At 39.3% G+C, this 22434-nt stretch overlaps 1 protein-coding gene across 1 annotated transcript in view; it reads left to right on the forward strand.

Moving 5' to 3' along the window:
• Positions 1–17478, forward strand: part of LOC119421118 (protein FAM83G) — a 33116-nt gene extending 15638 nt beyond the window's left edge. The window contains exon 5 of the mRNA XM_037688513.1: positions 17377–17478. Within this exon, the coding sequence (XP_037544441.1) occupies positions 17377–17478 (102 nt within the window). The remainder of the gene's footprint in view (positions 1–17376) is intronic.
• Positions 17479–22434: the final 4956 nt, after the last annotated feature.

A 22434-nucleotide genomic window follows, 5' to 3' on the forward strand; every position in this document is an offset into this window, starting at 1 on the left:
AGACGTTTGAAAACAGCCAGGCAATCAAGTTGAGCAGTCCACTCAGTAAGCCACAGGAAAGTCTGGCAGAGGTCACAATACCTAAAGAGATAACTGCTAAACACAAGGAAATGAATAAACTTCAACCAGCACAAAATGAACCCAAAGCTAAGGGTTTGGTCTTAGATATTGCCATGCCTGGTCACAGCAAAAGTAAAGATAAGGTACTTGGTCAAAAAACACCTCTATGTAGTCAAACTTCTGTACCTGACCAGAATGAAATTAAAGTTCTCAAAACAGTGAATGTTCACTCTTCAAACATTGCCATACACCCAAGTGCAGTCCATAGTATACCTGATTTAAGTCCAGATACATCACCTCAATCTGACAATAAGTCACCCTTATCTAATCAGAGACTTTTGAACAAAGCCAAAACTGTCCTCACAACCAGGCCAAAGTCACTTTCACTCACAGAATCAGAACCTGACCTAACAAGTGATGTAAGAGGGTTTGTTAATAGTCAAGCTGGTTCCAAACCAACACAAGTCCATAAACAGCATACTGAGATGCTTGAAAGCAGTCAGACAATAAAATTTAGCAGTCTGCTTAACAAGCCACAAGAAACTATTCCAGAGATCGCAGGAGCTAGACAGATAACTGTTGAACATGAGGAAATTAATAAATCTCAACCAGTTCAAAATGAAACAAAAGTGGAGTTGGACATAGTAAGTGCCCCTCCTGATCACAGCAAAAGTAAAAACAAGGCACCAGAACAAAAATCATCTCTATGTAGCCAAAAGTGTGTACCTGACAAGTGTGATACTGAAGTTCTTGAAACTGAGAATAAAATATCTTCAAACACTGCAATAAACCAAGACGGGGACCACAATATACCTGATCTTAGTACAAATACACCACCCCAATCTAGCAACAAAGACCCCTCATCTAGTAAAGAGAGACATTTAAACAAAGCTCAATCTACTCTTGCAACCAGTTTAAAGTCAGACTCAAATGAATCCAAACCTAAGGATTTGCTGGTAGATACATCTGCTCCTGGTCAAAACCAAAGTAAAGACAGGACACCTGACCAAAAATCATTTAGTCAAAAGTTTACACCTGACAATGATGAAGCTAGGGTTCTTGAAACTGAGCGTAAACTTCTTTCAAATACAACACTAAACCCTGATGTAAGTCCTGATACATCCAATCTCAGTCCAGATACATCATTCCAATCTAGCAACACAAGACCCTCATCTAATAAAGAAAGACTTTTAAACAAAGCTGAAACTGTCTTCACAACCAGTCTTACGTTAGACTCAATGACAAAATTAACCTCTGAGAAAGACACTAAATCTGTAGAAACAGTAAGTACTGTTGTGGACATAACAAACACCTTAAAGTCAAACGGTGCACAAACTTCTCTGTTGCAAAATCCCCCTTACCCAAGCACAGAAGACAATCAAGAAACAACTTTGGTTTCACATGCAGATTCACACACATCAGCTATTAGCATGCAACCTAAAGTCTTTTCTGAAGTCAGTCATACCCTCCAAAGTTCCAGTGGGCTTGGGAATACTCCCCATTTTACTATTTCAACACAGTCTGAAGGTTCTATCCCCACAAATAACTTTATCGCCATCACCGCTGTGCATTCAAGAACAGATTCTATCCCTTGTAAGTCTCACTCCTCCACCAGCTCCCCAGGTCTACCTTCTTCCATCTTGTCTTTTACCACAAAGCCTTCACTCACAGCTTCTGCATCATCTTTTGTGCTTTCTCTTCCACCAGTTCCTAAACCTTGTACTATCCAGCACAGCCAGATGCTGTCAGAGAGGACCAGAAGTCCTGACTCCAGTGCAGAGGTGCCTCCTCTCACAAGTATAGTTCAGATATCTTCTGTTAAAAGGATTGAGGCTGCTTCAGAAATGCAGGGCAGTAGTAGTAACACAGATCAAAAAGTCACAGAGAATCCAAGTATTTTTGAAGATACTCCATTGCAAAATCTGTGTGTGAGTTCCCAAGAGAAAAAACATAAGGATGATGGTGGACAACATCATGGCATAGCAGGGGAGCTGTCAGTCACTGGAACCAAATTAAAAATGCAATCAGATCTTCTGATTACTGATCCACTAAAGACAGTGGGTGCAAATACTCAAGAAATAATTCCTAAAGATGTTGATTCCAACATTTTGATGTTGACAGATTCCAAGACATGTTCAGACTTTGTACGAACAGAACAGACAGAAGAAACCCTGACAAACTGTGAACTTGCTAAAGTGCCAAATTGTATACAGCCCCAAAGATACCTTGCAAGGTCACATGAGCCTCAGATAATATCATTTAGTAAGTTTATGTCACAAGACCTAGATGTTTTAGAGGCAGCAGACACTTTAAAATCTCCAATGAATGATCCAACACAGAGCCCACCACACATATTGAAAGACAGTAATGATGACAAAATACACGTATTTGTTGGAAATGCACTCAATCAGCCAGACAAACAAACACAAGTCAAACTCAGACAAAAGGAGAAACACATTGCCTATCATGAACAATCAGAAACAGGTACAAACACGGCAGAGAAACCCTTACATTTAAGTTTCCCTTTTCTACAAGCAACCTCAAATTCACCAATTACAATGCAAGAATCAAAATCAGCTGCTGTGAAAGCTTCCACTTCTGATGCACTTTCTTCACGCTCGCCTACCCCAAATTCACAAACAACTTCACCCGTCCCACGATCGTACACTCCGGACTTTCAAACACCTGTGTCTGACACTAGTGATGGGTACTTCTCACCAAGAGAAGACTCCACTTTCTCCAACACATCGGAAGAATTTTATGAATGTTGTGACTTTCCTTCGATAGAGCTCAACCCGGACACAAGTGAATCCACTAACTATAAGGTAATGGATGAACTTATCAGTCTCGTAGCTGCTAACACAGGCACTAGTCTTGTAAACTATAATTATTGCCCTATTGCTGCAACAGAAGGCACTGCAGATCAGAACACTTCAAGCACTGAAGTTGATCTTTTGCCCAGAACTACTGAAGTCACTTCGTCTTCACTCAGAATAAATAGGCAAAAATGTGAGCCAAAGGAGGACATAAATGCAAGTGACCAAGAAGAGGACATATGGGTGAGAAGGAGCAACACAGAGAAGATGAACCAAGAATCCCATGAGACTGAGGAGACAGACAGTCAAGAAGCCATTAGAATGATGAAGCATGCACAATATGAAGATGATTTAACTGAAACGGTAGCAAAAGGCAATGAGGCCCAGACTTGTATGCAAAAAAGAGCACTAATCAACTCAGCAATTGATAACGTGGTTGACAGAAAAGTGACTGGAGCAGGATCAACTGGTCAGGAAACCGAATCAAAGCGATTGTCCACTGGTGACGTTAAACTGGAAGAGGTTTCTTCTAAAGAAGACCATCCAGAAAAAGCATCTTTAAGAAAGGAGGAGGCACCAAACCAAGCTTCACTAAAACCCAACAATGAGGAGAAGAGAGGAAGACAGCCTACCAGAGAGACCAAGGGACAGAAGGTATGGCTAACACTGAATTTCTTGGGAACAATGCAGTTTTTTTTAGCAGCATAAGTATGAATTTCTGAAAGTTAGCCTTTTTCTATTGGAGATAGTAGACTAGAAAAACTAGTAAAAATAACTTTACAAAATAGCTTTGGTTTCAATATATTAAAAAATCCAACACAAAAAAAGATAAAAGCCTCTGAAGTAAATGCATACATTGTCACTTTTATACTTGCACACTGATCCACCTGTCCTTATATAAATCATTACATATTAACATGTAATGAGCAGCTGTGAAATTAATTGAGCGTCAGTTTTGATGTAGCATCTAGAAAGAATTGTGGGATGTCGGTATATTCTTCAATTTCATCAGCGATAGTGCAGTGTTTCCAAAGTCTTAATTTAGAAAACAGAAAAGCTGTTTTAGTTTGGCATCATAAACATTGTGTCAGCTCCTGCATTGATGCCCACGTAGATATGTAACAATATTAAATCTTACAACCTTTTTATCAATATCAAATATCACCACAGGACATAAACTGTAGAAAATGATTAGAATTGTGTACATTTTTATCTGCCCTGTACTTTTTCTTGAACTAGATCTAGATTTTTGTTCCCCTACGTGTTCAGTCTTCAGCTATTTAGCTCAAATTAGCATGAAGACGGCACAAAAAGTGAGTCCAGTAAAAGAAAAAGTAGGAGAGCAGGAAACTAAATTGAGCTTTTGTTTGCAAAACAAAATTAGTTGTGTTTTTGTTAAGAAATAAAAAATGTGTATTTCTTGAAATTATAGTTTCTGAGACTGTCATGATAGATACAAGTAGAACTGTAAAAGTTACCACAAGTGACAGTATGATGTTTATGATTTCAATAAAACATATTTTATTGAGTTACTTACTACACTGTCTGCTCATCCTGATACGACTGTCCCAGACAATGGCAGAAGGCAGCTACTTATCTTTAATTGTGAAAATGATCTGAAGAAAATGTTGGGTCATGAGCTTTATTTGGTAGATATTTTGGTGGATGCTCAATTTTTCTGCAACAACCAGTCGTACAGTCCAGCAAGTATTAAAACTTGTATCATGCAGTGTGACATGGGTTGATTTCAGACTCTCAGTTTAGCAAAGTATGGAACGCACTGGTAGTTTATGACAGAGGAAAATCAGTGTGAACCAGGCATACTCCTCTAAAGGCAACACTAAAATCCTGCAGAAACCATCAACTTCCTGAACATTTTTTTTTTTTATGTTGAAACAAGGTAGTCATTCAGTGTGAAGGGTGACTAAGTTAAAACACAGCTGTTGAACAAGGACACAAAGGCTAAATGAAAGTGACAGTTTGACATAAAGTGACACATTGGTTCAATCGGATACAATATTCATAAATCGACGAAAGATTGATACTTTCACTTCCTGTGGTTCTGAGTCCTCTTCCATTTTTTATCAGTGTAATTTATTATCACGCTTGGTAATTTGTTTTAGACATTATTAATTCAGTTTCAATTCAGTTTGTTTATACAGCGCCAAACAGGAGCCATCTCAGGTCACTGAACAGAAACACGGATACATATAAAGTCAATGAATAACATTATTTATCTAAGGAGCCAACAGATTGCTTTGAGTTTTCACTTGGTCACAGTCTCCCAACCTAAGCAAGCACAAAGGCAACAGTGGAAAGGAAAAACTCTGTCATGAAGAAGAAACCTCAAGCAAAACCAGGCTCAGGACAAGCAGCCATCTGCTTCGACCGGCTGCGTTTGAGAGGACAGGAAGGAGAAAATGAACACACAATGGAGGCCTCCAGGATGGAGGCCATCAGGTGGAACGACAAAAAAACAGAAATCACATGCTAAGAAGGAATAATTACAAATGCAAACTGTTCATTTGATGAAATGACGTCAGTTAGCTCTCCATTCTCAAATCTAAGGTTATAGCAGCATAGGATAAGGAATAGGTAAGAAAACCAAACTTACTAACTACAGTAGTCCCTCATTTATAGTGGGGGATTCGCACCCTGAAGAACCGCGATAAGTGAAAAACTGTGAAGTAAGAATAGTAGTACAAGTAGTAAGTAGTAGTTTATTTTCCGGCTGCACTCTCGGCCACGCCCACTTCTCTGCTGTGCACGGAGATCAGCTGATTGGCTGCAGGAGGAAGCTTCTCCCACAGCTGTGGGCTGCACACAGGTGCTAAATCATTTAAAATAATTTATTTTATATAAAAAGTCTATGCTGATCGTGCGGCTCATCCATCATTCATTCAGCCATTGTGTGTCATGTCCAATCTTATTTTGAAAAACCATGATAGAGCGAGTCCACGAAAAACGAACTGCGACGTAGCGAGCGACTACTGTATAGGATTTATCAAAAAGGAAAGTCTTAAGCCCAGTCTTAAAACTGGACAATGTGTCAGCTTCATGGACAGAAACTGGAAGTTGGTTCCACAAGAGAGGAGCCTGAGAACTGAAAGATCTTCCTCCTATTCTGCTTTTGGAAACTCTAGGAACAGCAAGTAAGCCTGCAGTCTGACAGCAAAGTGTTCTGTTAGGAAAATATGGAACAATAAGATCTGTAATATAAGATGGAGCTAGGTTGTTGAGAGCTTTGTAGGTTAGAAGTAAGATTTTGAATTCAGTTCTGGATTTGACAGGGAGCCAGTGGAGAGAAGCTAAAACTGGGGAAATATGTTCTATCCTGACCACTCCCAAAAAGAGACTCTGGCAGCATTATTATTATTAATATTATTATTATTATTATTATTATTACTGTAAATAAGAAGTGTTAAAAAGGAGTTTGTTGATGTGTTGCAACAAGCTAAACATGTTGTTTTTTTGTACAGGTTGCTAACAATCCGTCTAAACTAGAGCGACCTCAGCAGCAGGGCAATGGACCTCCCTCCTCTTCCCAACCACTGAGGGCCCCTCGATCCCTTTCAGGCCCCCTGATTTCCAGGACTCGTCCTCCAGGACGTCAGAGAGAAAGCAGAGTGTTCTACGGTGGTTTCAAAGTCTCAGATAACACATCATCTACTCGCAGACCCAGATCCAGAAGCCCCGCACTAGTTACTGGGGGTCCCACTGGGTCTGTAGTTGGTCGAAAACAGGCCCCCAACAGTCTTATTTCTCAACAGACTCCGGCAGCACAGATTAGGTCAAAAGATGACCAGTCTCAAATCCAGGCTCCGACGCCCCAGGCCTCCTATCTCTACACGCACTCTAACCTACAACCTCAGGTCAGTCCTCAAGGCCCGCTCCAGAAGATACGTGAACAGGCAGCTCCTGAACCGGAGGAAGGGAGGGGTCCATTTAACTTACCTTTTGGCAGACTCTACAGCTTCAGAGGTCTGAGGGACAAATGGACGAAGCCGTCAGCGCAGAGTAAGAGAACCAACACCAGCGCTCCAGTAAAAGAACATAAAAGCTCAAGCTAGAGCCGGTCCATCAGTCATCCTGTCAGCAGACTTGATGTAACTGAAACACACAAGGCACATGCGTCCAGGCTTAACATGACATCTATTTGTTTTGTTTATCTATTTAAAAAAAAAAAGGTTCATTGGCTCTTTCTACACTTTTTGAATTCTTCTCAAAGTTCTAATTAAACTGTAAATATACAAGATGTATGAAATCATTGAAGTTATTAACTCATGTAAAAGCAACAAACCAACCGGAAACGAGCTGTTACCACATTCAATCATTTTGTCTTAATCTTGTAAATATGAATGAGTGAAGATGTTTGTGTCTGTTCTTTTAACTGACGACCAAATTAATTTGCACATTGGGCTGTTTCTCAGCTTGATACACAAACTGGACTGACCCGACAAGTCACATGAGCAAAGCATTAGTTATCTTTTATCTGCTTCAGTTACTTCTTTTTGTGCAGTATTCATGCTTTTAATAAAACATGACCGTCATCGTTCGTTGTTTCACACATTCTGAAGTGATGTCATGTTAATTTATTTGTATTTATCTGCCTTTATTTTACTGTAAAACTAACTAAATATATAAAATCGGACTTTTTATAGTGTTAAACTGTGCATTTGTATGTTTTGTTGGATAATATAGGACTTGAATGAACATAATGGACTGTTTGTAACCTTTACAGGCGTTTCCTGCTCTCTGAACGCGTATGTTGAGGATGATAAAAATGAAAAAAACTGAACACTGCCTATTTTATCCTTTGTCTCTGACACCTCATACCTGTTGGGTGCATTTTGCATTCATACGTTGTGTTTTGTACAATGGAAGAAAAGAACTCCAGCTAGTGATTTATTCTTTGTTTACACCAAATCCCATTTACATTCAAAACGCTTTGGGCCCAAAAGACAAAATCACAACGCCTTTATCCTCCGCTAAGCACAAGTTATCTGAGGTAATGAGCACAACACAAACTGCACCGGGCAGACGGGTTACGGTAAACAAAAACGCGGTTGTCACGCAGATTATAAAGACAGTGAAGACCGTGGCCTTGGTTTTTATTAGGGAGAAATGCAGACAGGTGACTCATCTCTCAGACGTGACAAATGGAAGTGATACTTTCACCTGACCTCGAGGTGTTGTTTTATCACCGTGACTCTGTTTCAGTGCAAATTATGTTTTCCAGTCTTGTGTTTAATCAAGTTCATTATAATTAGAGAAATTGAATTTACTGCGAAAATGCAGTGTGAATGCTGAACTTGCTGAAAACAGCTGAAATTAGCTAAAAACATATTGAAATGTAGCTGAAATTGAAGAACAAGCCTAAATTAGCAGAAAAAGGCAGAAAGAACACGTTTGCCCTATTAGGTTTAATTAAATAAGCAAAAATGAGCACAAAAATTATGAAATTAGCTATAAAATGCTAAAATTAGAAGGAAAAAAAATGCTGAAAAGTAGCTGAAAAGGCAGAAAGAAGCTTAAACGACCAGAAGAAAGTGGAACGAGCTGAAATTAGTTTAAAAAATGTGGAATTAGCTGAAAAAGCTAGAAATAGCATATGCAGCTAAATAGTAGCTGAAATTACTGACACTAGCATAAATGAAATGGGCGTGTAACTGCACTGGTCTCAAAAAGCCATGCGTCATACTGATGTCCAGTTTATTCCACTTTAGAACCACAGAGCACCGTGAAAACTATAAATAAATAAATACAATACATCTTTAAACATAAACTTCTATAAACAACATATATCATATTGACTTATTTTTCTGCCTCTCACAGTTTTATAGTATACAAGGCTTAACAATGTAACTTTACATTTATTAGCATTACCGTGTTCGCCAGTTAAAAACCAGTTGCAGAAATATGAGGTAGCCTCCGCGCTGTTCTGTCTGTTTGATTTATTTTACTTTCAGTACCGCTTCCGGTTCGCTGTGTTTCAAACAAATCATTTAAACACAATAAACATAAATTGTAGGAAACATGTTGCAAACATCTGACGTACCTGAATATAGGATATTGCTCAAAGAAGTAAATATGTTTTGACTATGCAGCGACTTGAGAACTTCTGGGTTGCCATGGCAATAAACAAATGGCAGTTACAAAGCACAACAAGCTGACAGTAGTAGAAAGAAGTTCATTAGATTGAAAGTAGCAGAAGTTATCACAAAAAAACTTGAATTGATCAGAAAACAGCTGAAATTATCTAAAAAATTATTTTAAAAAAGTAGCTGAAAAGAACAAGCTTAAATTAGCAGGTGAAGGCAGAAAGAACACATTTGCTTAATTAGTCTGAAAGACGCAAAAATTAGCACAAAGAAGTGGAACTTATCTGAAAAACACTAAAATTAACATAAACAGCTAAATAGTAACTGAAATAGCAGAAAAAGCTTAAACTTGCAGAAATAAGCTGAAAGGAGCATATCAAGCTGAAATTAGCAGAAAGAAGTTAGAAGAAGCACAAAAATGTTGTATTTAGCAGAAAGGAGCACAAAACAGCTGAAATTAGCTGAAAGTAGCTGAAAAAAATGTTTGAATTTGCACAAGGAGGCTGAAAGAAGCTGAACTAGAACAAAATGTGAAAGGATCAGTAAAAGGCTGTAAACAGAGCTAAAGATTTGAAGGATGGAAAATGAGTTTAATTAAAAAAAAATGGCAGAAAAGGCCAAATATTTCAAAAAGCTAAAATTGCACCAATACCTAAAGTCATAGCACCCTTCTCCTGAAAGAGATAAACATTTTGATATATGATTTGCTGAAATAGCACAAACATTGTGGAGCAAGAAAGATGCAGAAAAACGTACAGAAGAAAAATGGATCACAATAGTGTGAATGCTTCATAAACATTCACACAATTAAGAGTCGTTTTCATCCCGTGTGGCTGACTTTTGGTGGTTTGACTTGGCAGCACTGCAGGTTTCGGAGCTGATAGAGAAACCTCAAGCTTCTCTGTGAAAACAGTCCTGTCTGAACCTTCTCACATCATCAACATGCTTCTGTGGTTTCTGGAACTGACAATATGTCTCGCTGCGTGTTGCACTTCTGTATCAGTGAGGATTTATGTCAGAGGTTGTTGGGAGCTGTCGTCCAACTTCTAATGGTTTAAAAGTTCATCCAAGTAATTAAATAACATTTTCTTTACTGTACAAAAGCTTTTACAGTAAGATGTTCTGAATTATTATTATTTTTAAATAGTTTTTTTGCTCTTCTCTGGTTGTTGACTGTTTTTAACTCCTTTCAGTCCAGTTCTTTTATCTGATCATTTTCAGAGCAATTTGTTTTGTTCATTTTTTAAATGATCATACGAGGCAGATTTAAAAAAAGAGTCTGTTACTGCTTTCTGACAGAAGAAAGTAACTATTTAAAGGTGTTTGCTCACATAACAGAATGTAAAACTGATTCAGAGGAAAACTGTCAAATGATCTTCATCCTCCGTGGGTTTTGTCAGTGTGGGTGATGGCACTTCATCATCAGCTGATTTTTCACCTATGAATCATACAAGGTTATCAAAAAGTTAAAAAAATAAAAAAATCTAAGGGTAAGTCAGCATTGTGCCTGTACACAAAAAAATCAACACAAACAAAAATCGGACTCATTTTGACCACAAGTTGACAGTTAAGCTTTCTATTTATTACACATTATAGTTTGTCAAGGTCATTTATTTTTAAATCATTTCATATTTTGAACAAGGGTACAGAAGAGCATCTTTGTGCGTTCTCAATCAAAACTGACCAGTATAAAAAAAATTACCATCTAGACGCTGCACCACTTTATTTATGAAGGACTTAAACACAGCGAGAAGGCCAAACAGAGTGCTGTACAATAAAGCAAACGAGCAGAGGACACAGGATAAAATACAGGAAGGAAGGAAAACAAAAGAAACAGAACAATAAAAACACAGTGAGGTGAAGGCCAGGGAATAAAAGTGTTTTTAAATTACCATACTATTATGAGCATGGACTTTGTTGTTTTTAAATTAGACTTCGACACAGCAAGAGAAGGAGCCTCCACAACACCCAGCGGCAAATCATTCCACAGTTTTGGACCTGAGTATCACCTCTGAGCTTGCATTGTGTCCTTGGAACCATGAAAAGCATCTGATCTAACGTCAGGGAGCTGTGATGCATATGGCTGCAGCAGATCAGAGTGATGAAAACATATAAAAGAATTATAAAATGAATTTGTATGGGTGCCAGAAGCCAGTAAACGAAAGCCAAAGGTGGAAGAAAAGTGTGCTCTTTTGCCTGTACCAGTTAAAAATCAAGCTGGGGCGTTTTGAGCCAGAAGTCTGACTGATTCCATGAGAAAGAAGGAACCTCATTTTCTGACTCCTCTTCTACAGCATCTTTCATGTCAGGTTTTTCACCTCTTGAGCCTTCCTGGCTCAAGACTTATGCACAGTACTGACAGAAACTCATGTTTTAGTTTTGTCAGAATACAGGCACCGACAGCTGCTGCGGTGGAGGGAGAGATCATTGTTTGACGGCGGGCTGAATTCCAAACCGTTCTACATAAATGATTTGGATTCAGCTCTCCCAGAACCTCTGGGTGTCCCTGCTCTCCTTTAGTTTTGTGTCCTATCAGTGCACTGCGTATACCCCAAACTAACCACGTGCATAGAAAAACTGCTTTTTTGGGTCGTACCGTGCATCCAGATTTAGAATGAGTCAGACGCAGCCAGTACACATGCAATAAGGGGAACGCTGGGGAGAAATGATGCAGACAACTATAAGACAGAGAGGAGACCACAAACAGAAATGACTCTCTTTGGTGTCAGAGGAGACTCAGGGACTTGAGGATGTGAAAGAAAATGCAAATCTTAAACATGTGAAAGATTGGATGGAGGCTAAATGCCACAGTGATGGTGCGGTCGTGCAGATATATTGAATATTGACACGACAAACACACATCCACATTTCAGATACTGTAAGGTTCCTTTAGTTCTGCTCTCTGCAACTGGAATCAATATGTGTAAGAACAAAAGGTCACAAGACAGTTTCCAGTGAAACCCCTCTGGCATACTGAGCTTCATCTCAGCCGCTTTCAGCTTTTTGAGCACTGTTCAGCACATTACCATATTTTTCGCTGTATAAGTTGCAGGGTTTTTTTTTTTTTTTTTTTTTTGCATACCGGTAATTTGCATGCCCTGCGACATATGCGGCAAAGCAACATATTTATGGATTTTTCCACTTTATTAGACAAATATGGACTGATGCAACTTATAGGGCAGTGCAGTGTGTACGGCGGAAAATACGGTATTTGACTTTTCTTGACAGCTATTGTACTGTTTGCGTTATACGTGCTCCAACTCTGGAAACAAAAAAGCTGTTCAAGAACTTGAAGATACACCTTAAAGGTTCTTCTGCTTACTGACGTCTCAGCTCCTACAGCCAAGGCATTCATCTGACGGGTGAAAAACATTCATCTGATGAAGCTGTTGTTTTATCTAGAGACTCATTGCTGCAATTTAAATCCAGAAATACCTCTTTTCAAAGCAAGAAAGTGAATTGTGGATGGTTTGGACATGCAGAAGCTCAAATAGGGATAAAAATGCAGGTAAAGTACTGCCTCAATTTTTACCTGGCACTAACACTTGTTTCGATTTGTTTCCGTTTGCATTTGGGTAGCAGTAAATGTACTGTAGGTGTGAATGGCCTCGGTGTGCATTGAAAATGTCTTCACTTGTCCTCCTTTGGTGGTGGTCTAGACCATTTTTAGCTACATGAGTTTGGTAGTCTGCGCTACTGACGTAGTAAAACTGGACACCAGATGGGATTTAAGTTAAAAGTTTTAATAAACGGTTGATCAGAGCTGTACTTAAAAAAAAAACAGATTTTTAAACGCTGGCTGCAGATTTGGAGTCAGGGTGGCACTATGGCTCAGTTGCGCGATCCAATCCCAGCTGGGTGGCCTTTATGGGTAGAGTTTGTTCTCTCTGAGTATGGTTGGGTTTTCTCCAGGTACTCTGGTTTCTTCCCACAGACAAAAACATGCATTTTAGGCTGATTGGTATGGTTCTTTGTCTCATTTGTCTCTATAACCCTGTGATGGACTCCAGTAATGGTCAATCAGGTCATCTGGACTGTTTCTTTTTTGTGGAAAGACGTTTTGCCTTCTATCCAGAGGGCTTCGTCAGTCTGAGGAGTCCCGAGTAAACTGTTTTCCCCATTAAGCAGTACACTCTGGATAGAGGGTGAAACATCTTTCCACAAAAAAGAAACCGTCCAGATGACCTGATTGACCATGATTTGATTTTGTACCTGGATGACTGAGCATGAACTTTGATGCCTGTGATGGACTCTCTCTCTCACTCTTGCACAGTGACTGCTGGAAATGGACACCAGTAACCCCCACAATCCAAAAAGGAAGAAAGGATTTAGAGTCAGCTCCCTTCGTCCGAGGTCATGGTTCTCATCCGATAACAGCAGAATGTCCCCGTCTGAATCAGCGGAGTCTTTGCCTCCGGTGGAGGAGTTTGAGTCTGAGTGTCTTGTTGATGAGTGATGGTGGGATGGAGCAGGAGATGGACTGGATTGATCAAGGCCTCAGTAATAAGGGCATTGTTTTGGTCTTTTAAAGTAAAGTACTTGAAAAAACTTTTTTTTTTTTTTTACAAAAGCTAGTTAATTCTGAAATGTCTGTATGTTTTTACCATTGTTGATTTTTGCATGAATTGTAGGTTATCAGGTCATTATTTGTACTATTCTTTGTTTTTTTAACAAAAATATTTTTGTAGTGTTTTTGCTTTTGTGTTGTCCTCATTAGCATGGATGTGCTGCCGAGGCCCCCTGTCTTGTGGCGGATAAAAGTTACTGCAGCTTAAAGGTAACTTTACACACACAGCACATTGAATTTCTTGAAACACAAGACTTAGTTAGATGTAGAACTTCTACGTACAGTGGTGCTTGAAAGTTTGTGAAGCCTTTATAATTTTCTATATTTCTACATAAATATGACCTAAAACATCCGATTTTCACACAAGTCCTAAAAGTAGATGAAGAGAACCCAGTTAAATTAATGAGACAAACATATTATACTTGTTTATTTATGTATTGAGGAAAATGATCCAATATTAAATATCTGTGAGTGGAAAAAGTATGTGAAACTTTACTTTCAGTATCTGGTGTGTCACCCACACCAGAATCCTTCAAATTCATTGTTCCATGAATGATTTCAAGCCGTCCTGGCCCAGATGCAGCAAAACAGACCCAAACTATGATATTACCACCACCATGTTTCACACATGGGATAAGGTCCTTATTTAGGGATGCAAAGTTTTCCTTTCTTCAAACACAAAACTTTTCATTTAAACCAAAAAATTCTATTTTGGTCTCATCCGCCCACAAAACTGCTAATCCTAGAGGTTCGCATACTTTTACCACTCACCATTATGTAATATATGATCTGTTCTGCCCAATGCTTAAGGTTAAAAATAGTTCATAATAAGGTAGTGATAAAAAATAAATAATAATTAATCTGTAATAATTCATGTTAAAAAGATGGACATTTAGCTAAGAAAATTTCTATACAGCCAGTGTTGGTTTATCTGTATTTTATTTTGAAGGCAAATCTTTCGATTGCAATGCATTATGGGTAGCAGAAGCAGTTGTCAGTTGGAAAATCCCAGCTCCTGTGTCCAAAATTTTTATTTACAGTGCCTTGCGAAAGTATTCAGCCCCCTTGAACTTTTCCAACTTTTGCCACATTTCAGGCTTCAAACATAAAGATATAAAATTTTAATTTTTTGTGACGAATCAACAACAAGTGAGACACAATCGTGAAGTGGAATGAAATTTATTGGATGTGTCAAACTTTTTTAACAAATAAAAAACTGAAAAGTGGGGCGTGCAATATTATTGGGCCCCTTTACTTTCAGTGCAGCAAACTCACTCCAGAAGTTCAGTGAGGATCTATGAATGATCCAATGTTGTCCCAAATGACTGATGATGATAAATAGAATCCACCTGTGTGTAATCAAGTCTCCGTATAAATGCACCTGCTCTGCGATAGTCTCAGGGTTCTGTTCAAAGCACAGAGAGCATCATGAAGACCAAGGAACACAGGCAGGTCCGAGATACTGTTGTGGAGAAGTTTAAAGACGTATTTGGATACAAAAAGATTTCCCAAGCTTTAAACATCCCAAGGAGCACTGTGCAAGCAATCATATTGAAATGGAAGGAGTATCAGACCACTGCAAATCTACCAAGACCCGGCCGTCCCTCTAAACTTTCATCTCGAACAAGGAGAAGACTGATCAGAGATGCAGCCGAGAGGCCCATGATCACTCTGGATGAACTGCAGAGATCTACAGCTGAGGTGGGAGAGTCTGTCCATAGGACAACAATCAGTCATACACTGCACAAATCTGGCCTTTATGGAAGAGTGGCAAGAAGAAAGCCATTTCTCAAAGATCTCCATAAAAAGTGTTGTTTAAAGTTTGCCACAAGCACCTGGGAGACACACCAAACATGTGGAAGAAGGTGCTCTGGTCACATGAAACCAAAATCCAACTGTTTGGCCACAATGCAAAACGATATGTTTGGCGTAAAAGCAACAGAGCTCATCACCCTGAACACCCCATCCCCTCTGTCAAACATGGTGGTGGCAGCATCATGGTTTGGGCCTGCTTTTCGTCAGCATGGACAGGGAAGATGGTCAGAATTGATGGGAAGATGGATGGGGCCAAATACAGGACCATTCTGGAAGAAAACCTGTTTGAGTCTGCAAGAGACCTGAGACTGGGACGGAGATTTATCTTCCAACAAGACAATGATCCAAAACATAAAGACAAATCTACAATGGAATGGTTCACAAATAAACGTATCCAGGTGTTGGAATGGCCAAGTCAAAGTCCAGACCTGAATCCAATCGAGAATCTGTGGAAAGAGCTGAAGACTGTTGTTCACAAACGCTCTCCATCCAACCTCACTGAGCTCGAGCTGTTTTGCAGGAAGAATGGGCAAGAATTTCAGTGTCTCCATGTTCAAAACTGAAAGAGACAAACCCCAAGAGACTTGCAGCTGGAACTGCAGCAAAAGGCGACGCTACAAAGTATTAACACAAGGGGGTCGAATAATATTGCACACCCCACTTTTCAGTTTTTTATTTGTTAAAAAAGTTTGACACATCCAATAAATTTCATTCCACTTCACGATTGTGTCCCACTTGTTGTTGATTTTTCACAAAATAATTAAAATTTTATATCTTTATGTTTGAAGCCTGAAATGTGGCAAAAGGTTGAAAAGTTCAAGGAGGCCGAATACTTTTGCAAGGCACTGTACGCCTTCGAAAGCAATGGCTTTTCACTCAACCCCTTTCATTGAGCTTTTCAAGTAACAACTGTAAAGTAAGCTGTCAAGAAGACTGTAATAAGGAGCAAGACACTCAGTTTCCCGGCTCATGAAAATTGAGTTTGGCTTGCTGTTGATCTGCGTTAACATACACAGTGTATCCAACACGTAGTGATAACAGTACACAATCATTTTCCTCAATAAAGAAATTACCAAGTATAATATTTTTGTCAAGCACCACTATAGAGGAGAACGAAAACAAAAAATATCAAGAAAACACTACATTTCTCTTGTTGTTCAAGCTAGCGTTAGCATAAGATGTTCACCACTCCCATGAGCCTTCACTTCTAGAGTAGGGCCATGTCTTTTTGAATTCTTTATAATTAGTTTGTGTATTTCTACCGTTCAAGCAGATAATTATTATAGTGTGTGTTGTGTCGTTTCAGTGTTGCAAGGAGTGTTGCTTAAAGCTGACGGCTAACTGCCACTTTTGGGCGAGTCTGACACGCTAAAAGTAGAACTATCTTCTCGTTGCCAAAGTTCATGCTCAATAATCCAGGTAAAAATCCAACAATGTTCAGTCAACTCATCTGGATGGTTTCTTTTTTTTTTTTTTTTTTTTTTTGCTGAGACCATCATCCAAAGGACTTCTTCAATCTGAGTAGCCAGCCACAAAACAAACTGCATACTCCAGAGTGGAAAACAACTGTTTGCTGGTGCTAAGATGGCCTCTAGGGCCCTCCCTCTCCCCCGTCAACTCCTCTGAGACAGTCATGCCAAAGTGATTCAAAACAGCAAAGTTTATGTTCAATAATCCAGGTAAAAATCCAGCAATGTTCAGTCAGGTCATCTGGATGGTTTCGTGTTTTTATGAAACGTTTCGTCCTTCATTCAAAGGACTTCTTCAGTCTGAGGAATATATTCTCACTGAGATGTTTTGTGTTCTAGTACTTGATGTGGAGAACATTAGATCAGGGTTGAAAAGGGGACTTCCTGGTTGTCTCACCAACCAAGGGGTGACAAGTTGCCGAAAAAAGGCAGACCGTGAACAGATTAGAGTTAAATGAAGCAGCATTAAAGCTGTCACAACTAACACGAAAACACATGATGTCTGGGCGCAGGACTGTCACGCAGATTTACATGTTTGTTGTCTTCAGGCAGACATGACGCTGGAGTCTACATCAGCTGAGAGTCCAGTGAGCGTGGAACGCAACCCAACTCTGCACTTGATAGAAAACAGAAGAAGCCGTCTGCCGTAGACGGAGCAGGTTTCTGAGGCCGTGTCACAGAGCTGCACCGCTCCCTGCTGAGTTATGTGCGTGGATCTGCTGGGAGGAAGGGTGTGTTACATTTTTCACAGGAAGATCAGGTGCTTGTTTGGAGCGTTGCAGAAATCACAGCTCGGTGCCAAACTTTACTTGTTGACGCTGACTGTCGCAAAAGAAAAAAAAAAATTCCATTAAAATGCTAATTTGTTCAAGACGCGTCGGTAAACAGACCCAACCTCGACCCAGTTTACTCAGAATTTGAACAAATAATGCACAACTATGTCTTAAACTATAATTTAGACTTTCTGAAGTGATGTTTTGTAAAAAGCTGACATATAAATTAGGATCTTATGACTGTGCTGGGAGAGGAAATAAAAAACAATTTAAAAGCTCTGTCTCCTCTGGTGTGCAGCTGGTTGTCAGAGAATCCTTTAATTAATCCTGTCAAAGTTAAGAACAAAGAAGAGAGAGGGAACAAGAGTAAAAACTAAGACTTTGTAAATCACTCCGTGTGCCAAAGGGAAACACAATTAATTTCACTGAAGCATTTCCTGAGAGCTGAAATCAATCCAGCTGAAGATTCAAACAACTGGTCCTGAGGTCGCTGTTGTCGGGGAAGTTGCGGCTGCAAAAAGGAAATTGTTGCAGTTTTCATAAAGGCAACCTTGTTTCCATCATGTCGGCTCGCAAAGCTATTATCTATGTTGTGAGTACATCCATCCATCCATCCATGCATCCAATATCTTTACCGCTTCTTCCTTTTTGGGTCACAGGGGTCACTATTGTCCATATCCAGCAGTCACTGTGCGAGAGGTGAGGACACCCTGGACAGGTCTCCAGTCCATCACAGGGACACATAGAGACAAACAAGACAAACTCGCTTCTCGCTTGACAAATTCACTCTCACACCTAGAGACAATTCAGAGTTACCAATCAGCCTAACATGCATGTTTTTGGTCTGTGGGAGGAAACTGGAGTATCCGGAGAAAACCCACGCATGCACAGAGAGAACATGCAAACTTCACCCAGAAAGGTCCCGGCCGGGAATTGGTCTAGCAACCTTCTCACTGCGAGGCATCAGCTCTAACTACTGAGGCACCGTGCCACTGTTGTGAACACAGGCAGGCAGAAACACGGAGCAAAAATTAAACATCAAGCAGCAAAAATAAATGAATAATCTCAAAGTTCATGCTCAATAGTTCAAGTAAAAAAATCCAACAAAGTTCAGTCAGGTCATCTGGACAGTTTCTTTATTTTGTTGAGACGTTTCGTCCTTCACCCAAAAGACTTCATCAGTCTGAGGAGCCACAACAAACTCAGTCCCATAAGCAACACACTCCCATAGTGGACCAACCAGTTTGCTGGTGATAAGATGGTTTCTGGGTTCCGCCCTCTCCCCCGTCGACTCCTCTGAGGCAGCCATAGTCAAAGTGGTTCAAACGATCATAGTTGGACGGCATGTGTGGATTTTTTACCTGGATTATTGAGCATGAACTTTGATGTTTAGAACCAATGTGGCTATGGCTGCCTCAGAGGAGTCGACAGGGGAGAGGGCGGGCCCCAGAAACCATCTTATCACCATCAAACTGGTTGGTCCACTATGGGAGTGTGCAGCTTGTGGGACTCAGTTTGTTGTTGCTCTTCAAACTGATGAAGTCCTTTGGATGAAGGATGTAACGTCACAACAAAAAAATAAACCATCCACATGACCTGACTGAACTTTGTTGGAAAAATTACGAACCATAACAAAGATTTATGATCTTTAAGTAGCAGAAACATCTGGTTGGCACATCTGTACATTTCCTCTGCTCAGAGACAGTGGAAGTGAGAGAGTTTGGATGTGTGCACTCTGACCTCTGAGGGGATCTGAGAACAAACTGCATCACATGATACAACGAGTGCAGGTCTCAGGGATGAAAGGCAGCAGGTGATACGCAGCCAAGGAAAGCTAGGCTTTTAATTTGTGGACATCCATAAGATATTCTCAGAGTACCTCAGCATGGAACCTTCAAAGATCATTTCTTTACAAAGAGATGACAGAGGATCAGAGAAGTAATAAGAAATCTTTCCGCCATAAAACAAGAGTTTTAATACGTTTTAGAAGTCACGTTTAACAATCTCTGCACTCGTCAGAGATTAGCAGTTTGTCTGATTCAGCTGCGTCTGAAATCCTTCACCGGTGGACCTCGAGGCACAGACATCAAAGTTGTTGCATCCTTCAGAGGTGACCCGCACCGAGAGTCGCTTTGATGCTGCTGGTCGCTGGAAGTCAGTAACAGAACACACACGCACACTTTCTAACACCTTGTGAGGCCTGATAAGTGACATGACACTCATCCAGAGGCGTCTCAAACCTTGTTAGGCAGCGGCGCCACCTGCAGACTGAAACATTAATGACTTTAAGACGTACAGCCAAAGAATGGATCAGATATTTTGCTAACAAACAGAATTGGCGCCAACAATTAATGCCACATCAAAGTTCATGCTCAGTAATCCAGGTACAAATCCATCAATGTTCAGTCAGGTCATCTGGAGGGTTTATTTTATTGCTGAGACGTTGCGTCCCTCATCCAAAGGACTTCATCAGTGGGGGAAAAACTGTTTGCTGGTAAAGGTGGTTTTTTTTGTGCTGCTCAGTGGCTCCTCGGACTGATGAAGTCCTTTGGATGAAGGACAAAACATCTCAGCAAAAAAAGAAACCATCCAGATGACCTGACTGAACACTGTTGAATTAATGCCAGTTTTAAGGGGAAATGCTGTGCACTGCGTCGAGCTTAAAGTATGTGTTGTGAAGGACCCTCAGCTACCACCACACCAAATGTTAGCTCAATATCTTCAAAACTGTCAGAGTTTCGGCCTGTTATTTCTGTTCTTCTGTTATTTTGTCTTTGCTGAGGTTGCTTAGCTGTGGCGGCCATCTTGAAAGGGGCTTATTACAAACATTAATGAGGAAGATTTTCTTACAGATTTACCAGGAAATTCTTTAAACCACGGCCTTTGTCTCCCCCTTGTGGAGGATGATGGTTAAATCAGGCTCTAATCCTAAACCCAAAATTACTTTAAAATATTATTAAAAATAAATAATCAGAAGCTAATTAATCTTATCATGAAAAGTAGCTATGTAAAAATCAAGAGCCACTAACTTTATAATGATCGCAAAATGAGAAATCTCACTAACATGACGGATATTTGGGCAAAAAGTGAACAAAGAAGCATTATTTATTTTAATGAACATATTTCATATTAGATGGTGAAGAAGAACATCAGTAAAGGGAAACGTGATTTATGCATTTTTGTCTAAAAATGAATCACTCAGTGGAATTACTAATGATGTCCGACTCTTGACACTTTATGTCAAAGCAGAGGAAAAGTTCATTGTTTTATTTAAAGCTAAGGAGCTGATGTGCTTTGTATTAAAGGGATAGTTCAGCTCTTTACTTGTAGGCTTTTCTGTAAAGTTATGACCAAATACCATCTGAGCTCTTTGAACATCTTCAGTTTAACTGACAAACAGCTGATCTGAAGTCAGTTAGCAGTAACACTTTTGGTACTGTCTGGGTTATTTTCCGCAAGAAGTCTAAAAACTTTCCTTTTGGAGACCATGTGCCATGCGAGAGTGATTGCAATGTACAGGTTTAAAATGAACCACAACGAAATGACAGAAAGTGGAGTTGTGTTAGTAGTGAGAACACTCAAACCATTACTGGTTTGTCTGATCTGTTCAAATAGATCAATTGGGAGAGAAAGGTTTCACTCTAACTGCTAGTAGTGCTTACAGATTACAGAATTCAGTGTAAATAATTAAGTTGCAAAGTTCTATTCAACTAAATTGCTCAGTGGGCCATGGTGACAGAAGCCAACAGCTCGGGGGTCAGACATTTGGCAATTATTGTCTTTACGTAAAATTAATTATTTTAAAATCTTGTTTAATTCCAAATGAACTCATTGACTGGAAAACCAAGTTATCATCTGTATAACAGAGTCACCACTCTGCAGAAATATTTGTCATTTTAGATCTAGTTTTGATTTTAAACAAACTCATGATGGACCAAACTGAGCTCAGCTTTGTGCAAGCTCAGAAAGCAGCAAGTCAGACCCCATATATATATACATATATATATATATATATATATATATATATGCACAATGCAAATGTCATCTGAACTTATCACCAAGAACTGTTCAATATGTCCGATTCATTCTTGACCATAACGTGTTCTTGTGAAAGCAGCAAATCATAATATCTCCTCCACCGTGCTTCATCATTAGAGGCTATTTTACTGAAAACAGACTTTATTCAGCTGTCTGGGGCACAGTTTAGAAAATGAGCTGAAGATACACTGTTAAGTTATTTTTTTAAAGTTTATTAGTTTTAGTTTGAAGAACATCAGCTTCTTCTTCATGCATGTTTCTATCACAGGTCCAAATTATATTTTTTATTACGGAAACGCACTTTAATTCCTACAACTGCAAGAGACACCTGCAGAATGTTATAGAGCTCATTATTTAATTTGTTTCTTTTACATCAATTTTGTTGTAGTTATTAACAATTTAAAATCTACACAGCCTTTTAATAACATGTTTGTCAAAATAAATAAAAATAAACAGACTGTACTGATTTGTTCACATGACGGTCATCACAGAAACTATTCTTATTCAGTTTACATGTTTAGAAACAAACATAATTTAATATAGAGTCACACTGATAACTTAAAAAAAAAAAAATTTAATTAAAGCTACTTTAATATATTATCTGCTTGTAAGGACTTTGTATTTTTACATCAGCATTAGGTTTAATACACATTCTGTAAAACAGAAAGAAAAACTAACATTTTTTTTCCATTTGAGCATGTTTATTGAACTTTAAAAAGTCCATAAATTCTAAAATAACCAAATTAAAAAAGCACGCCTGATGTTCCCATTACACACACACTCTCGCACGCACGC

Source organism: Nematolebias whitei, chromosome 15 (genome assembly GCF_014905685.2).
Source record: "Nematolebias whitei isolate Nwh7 chromosome 15, NemWhi1, whole genome shotgun sequence".
Taxonomy (NCBI): domain Eukaryota; kingdom Metazoa; phylum Chordata; class Actinopteri; order Cyprinodontiformes; family Rivulidae; genus Nematolebias; species Nematolebias whitei.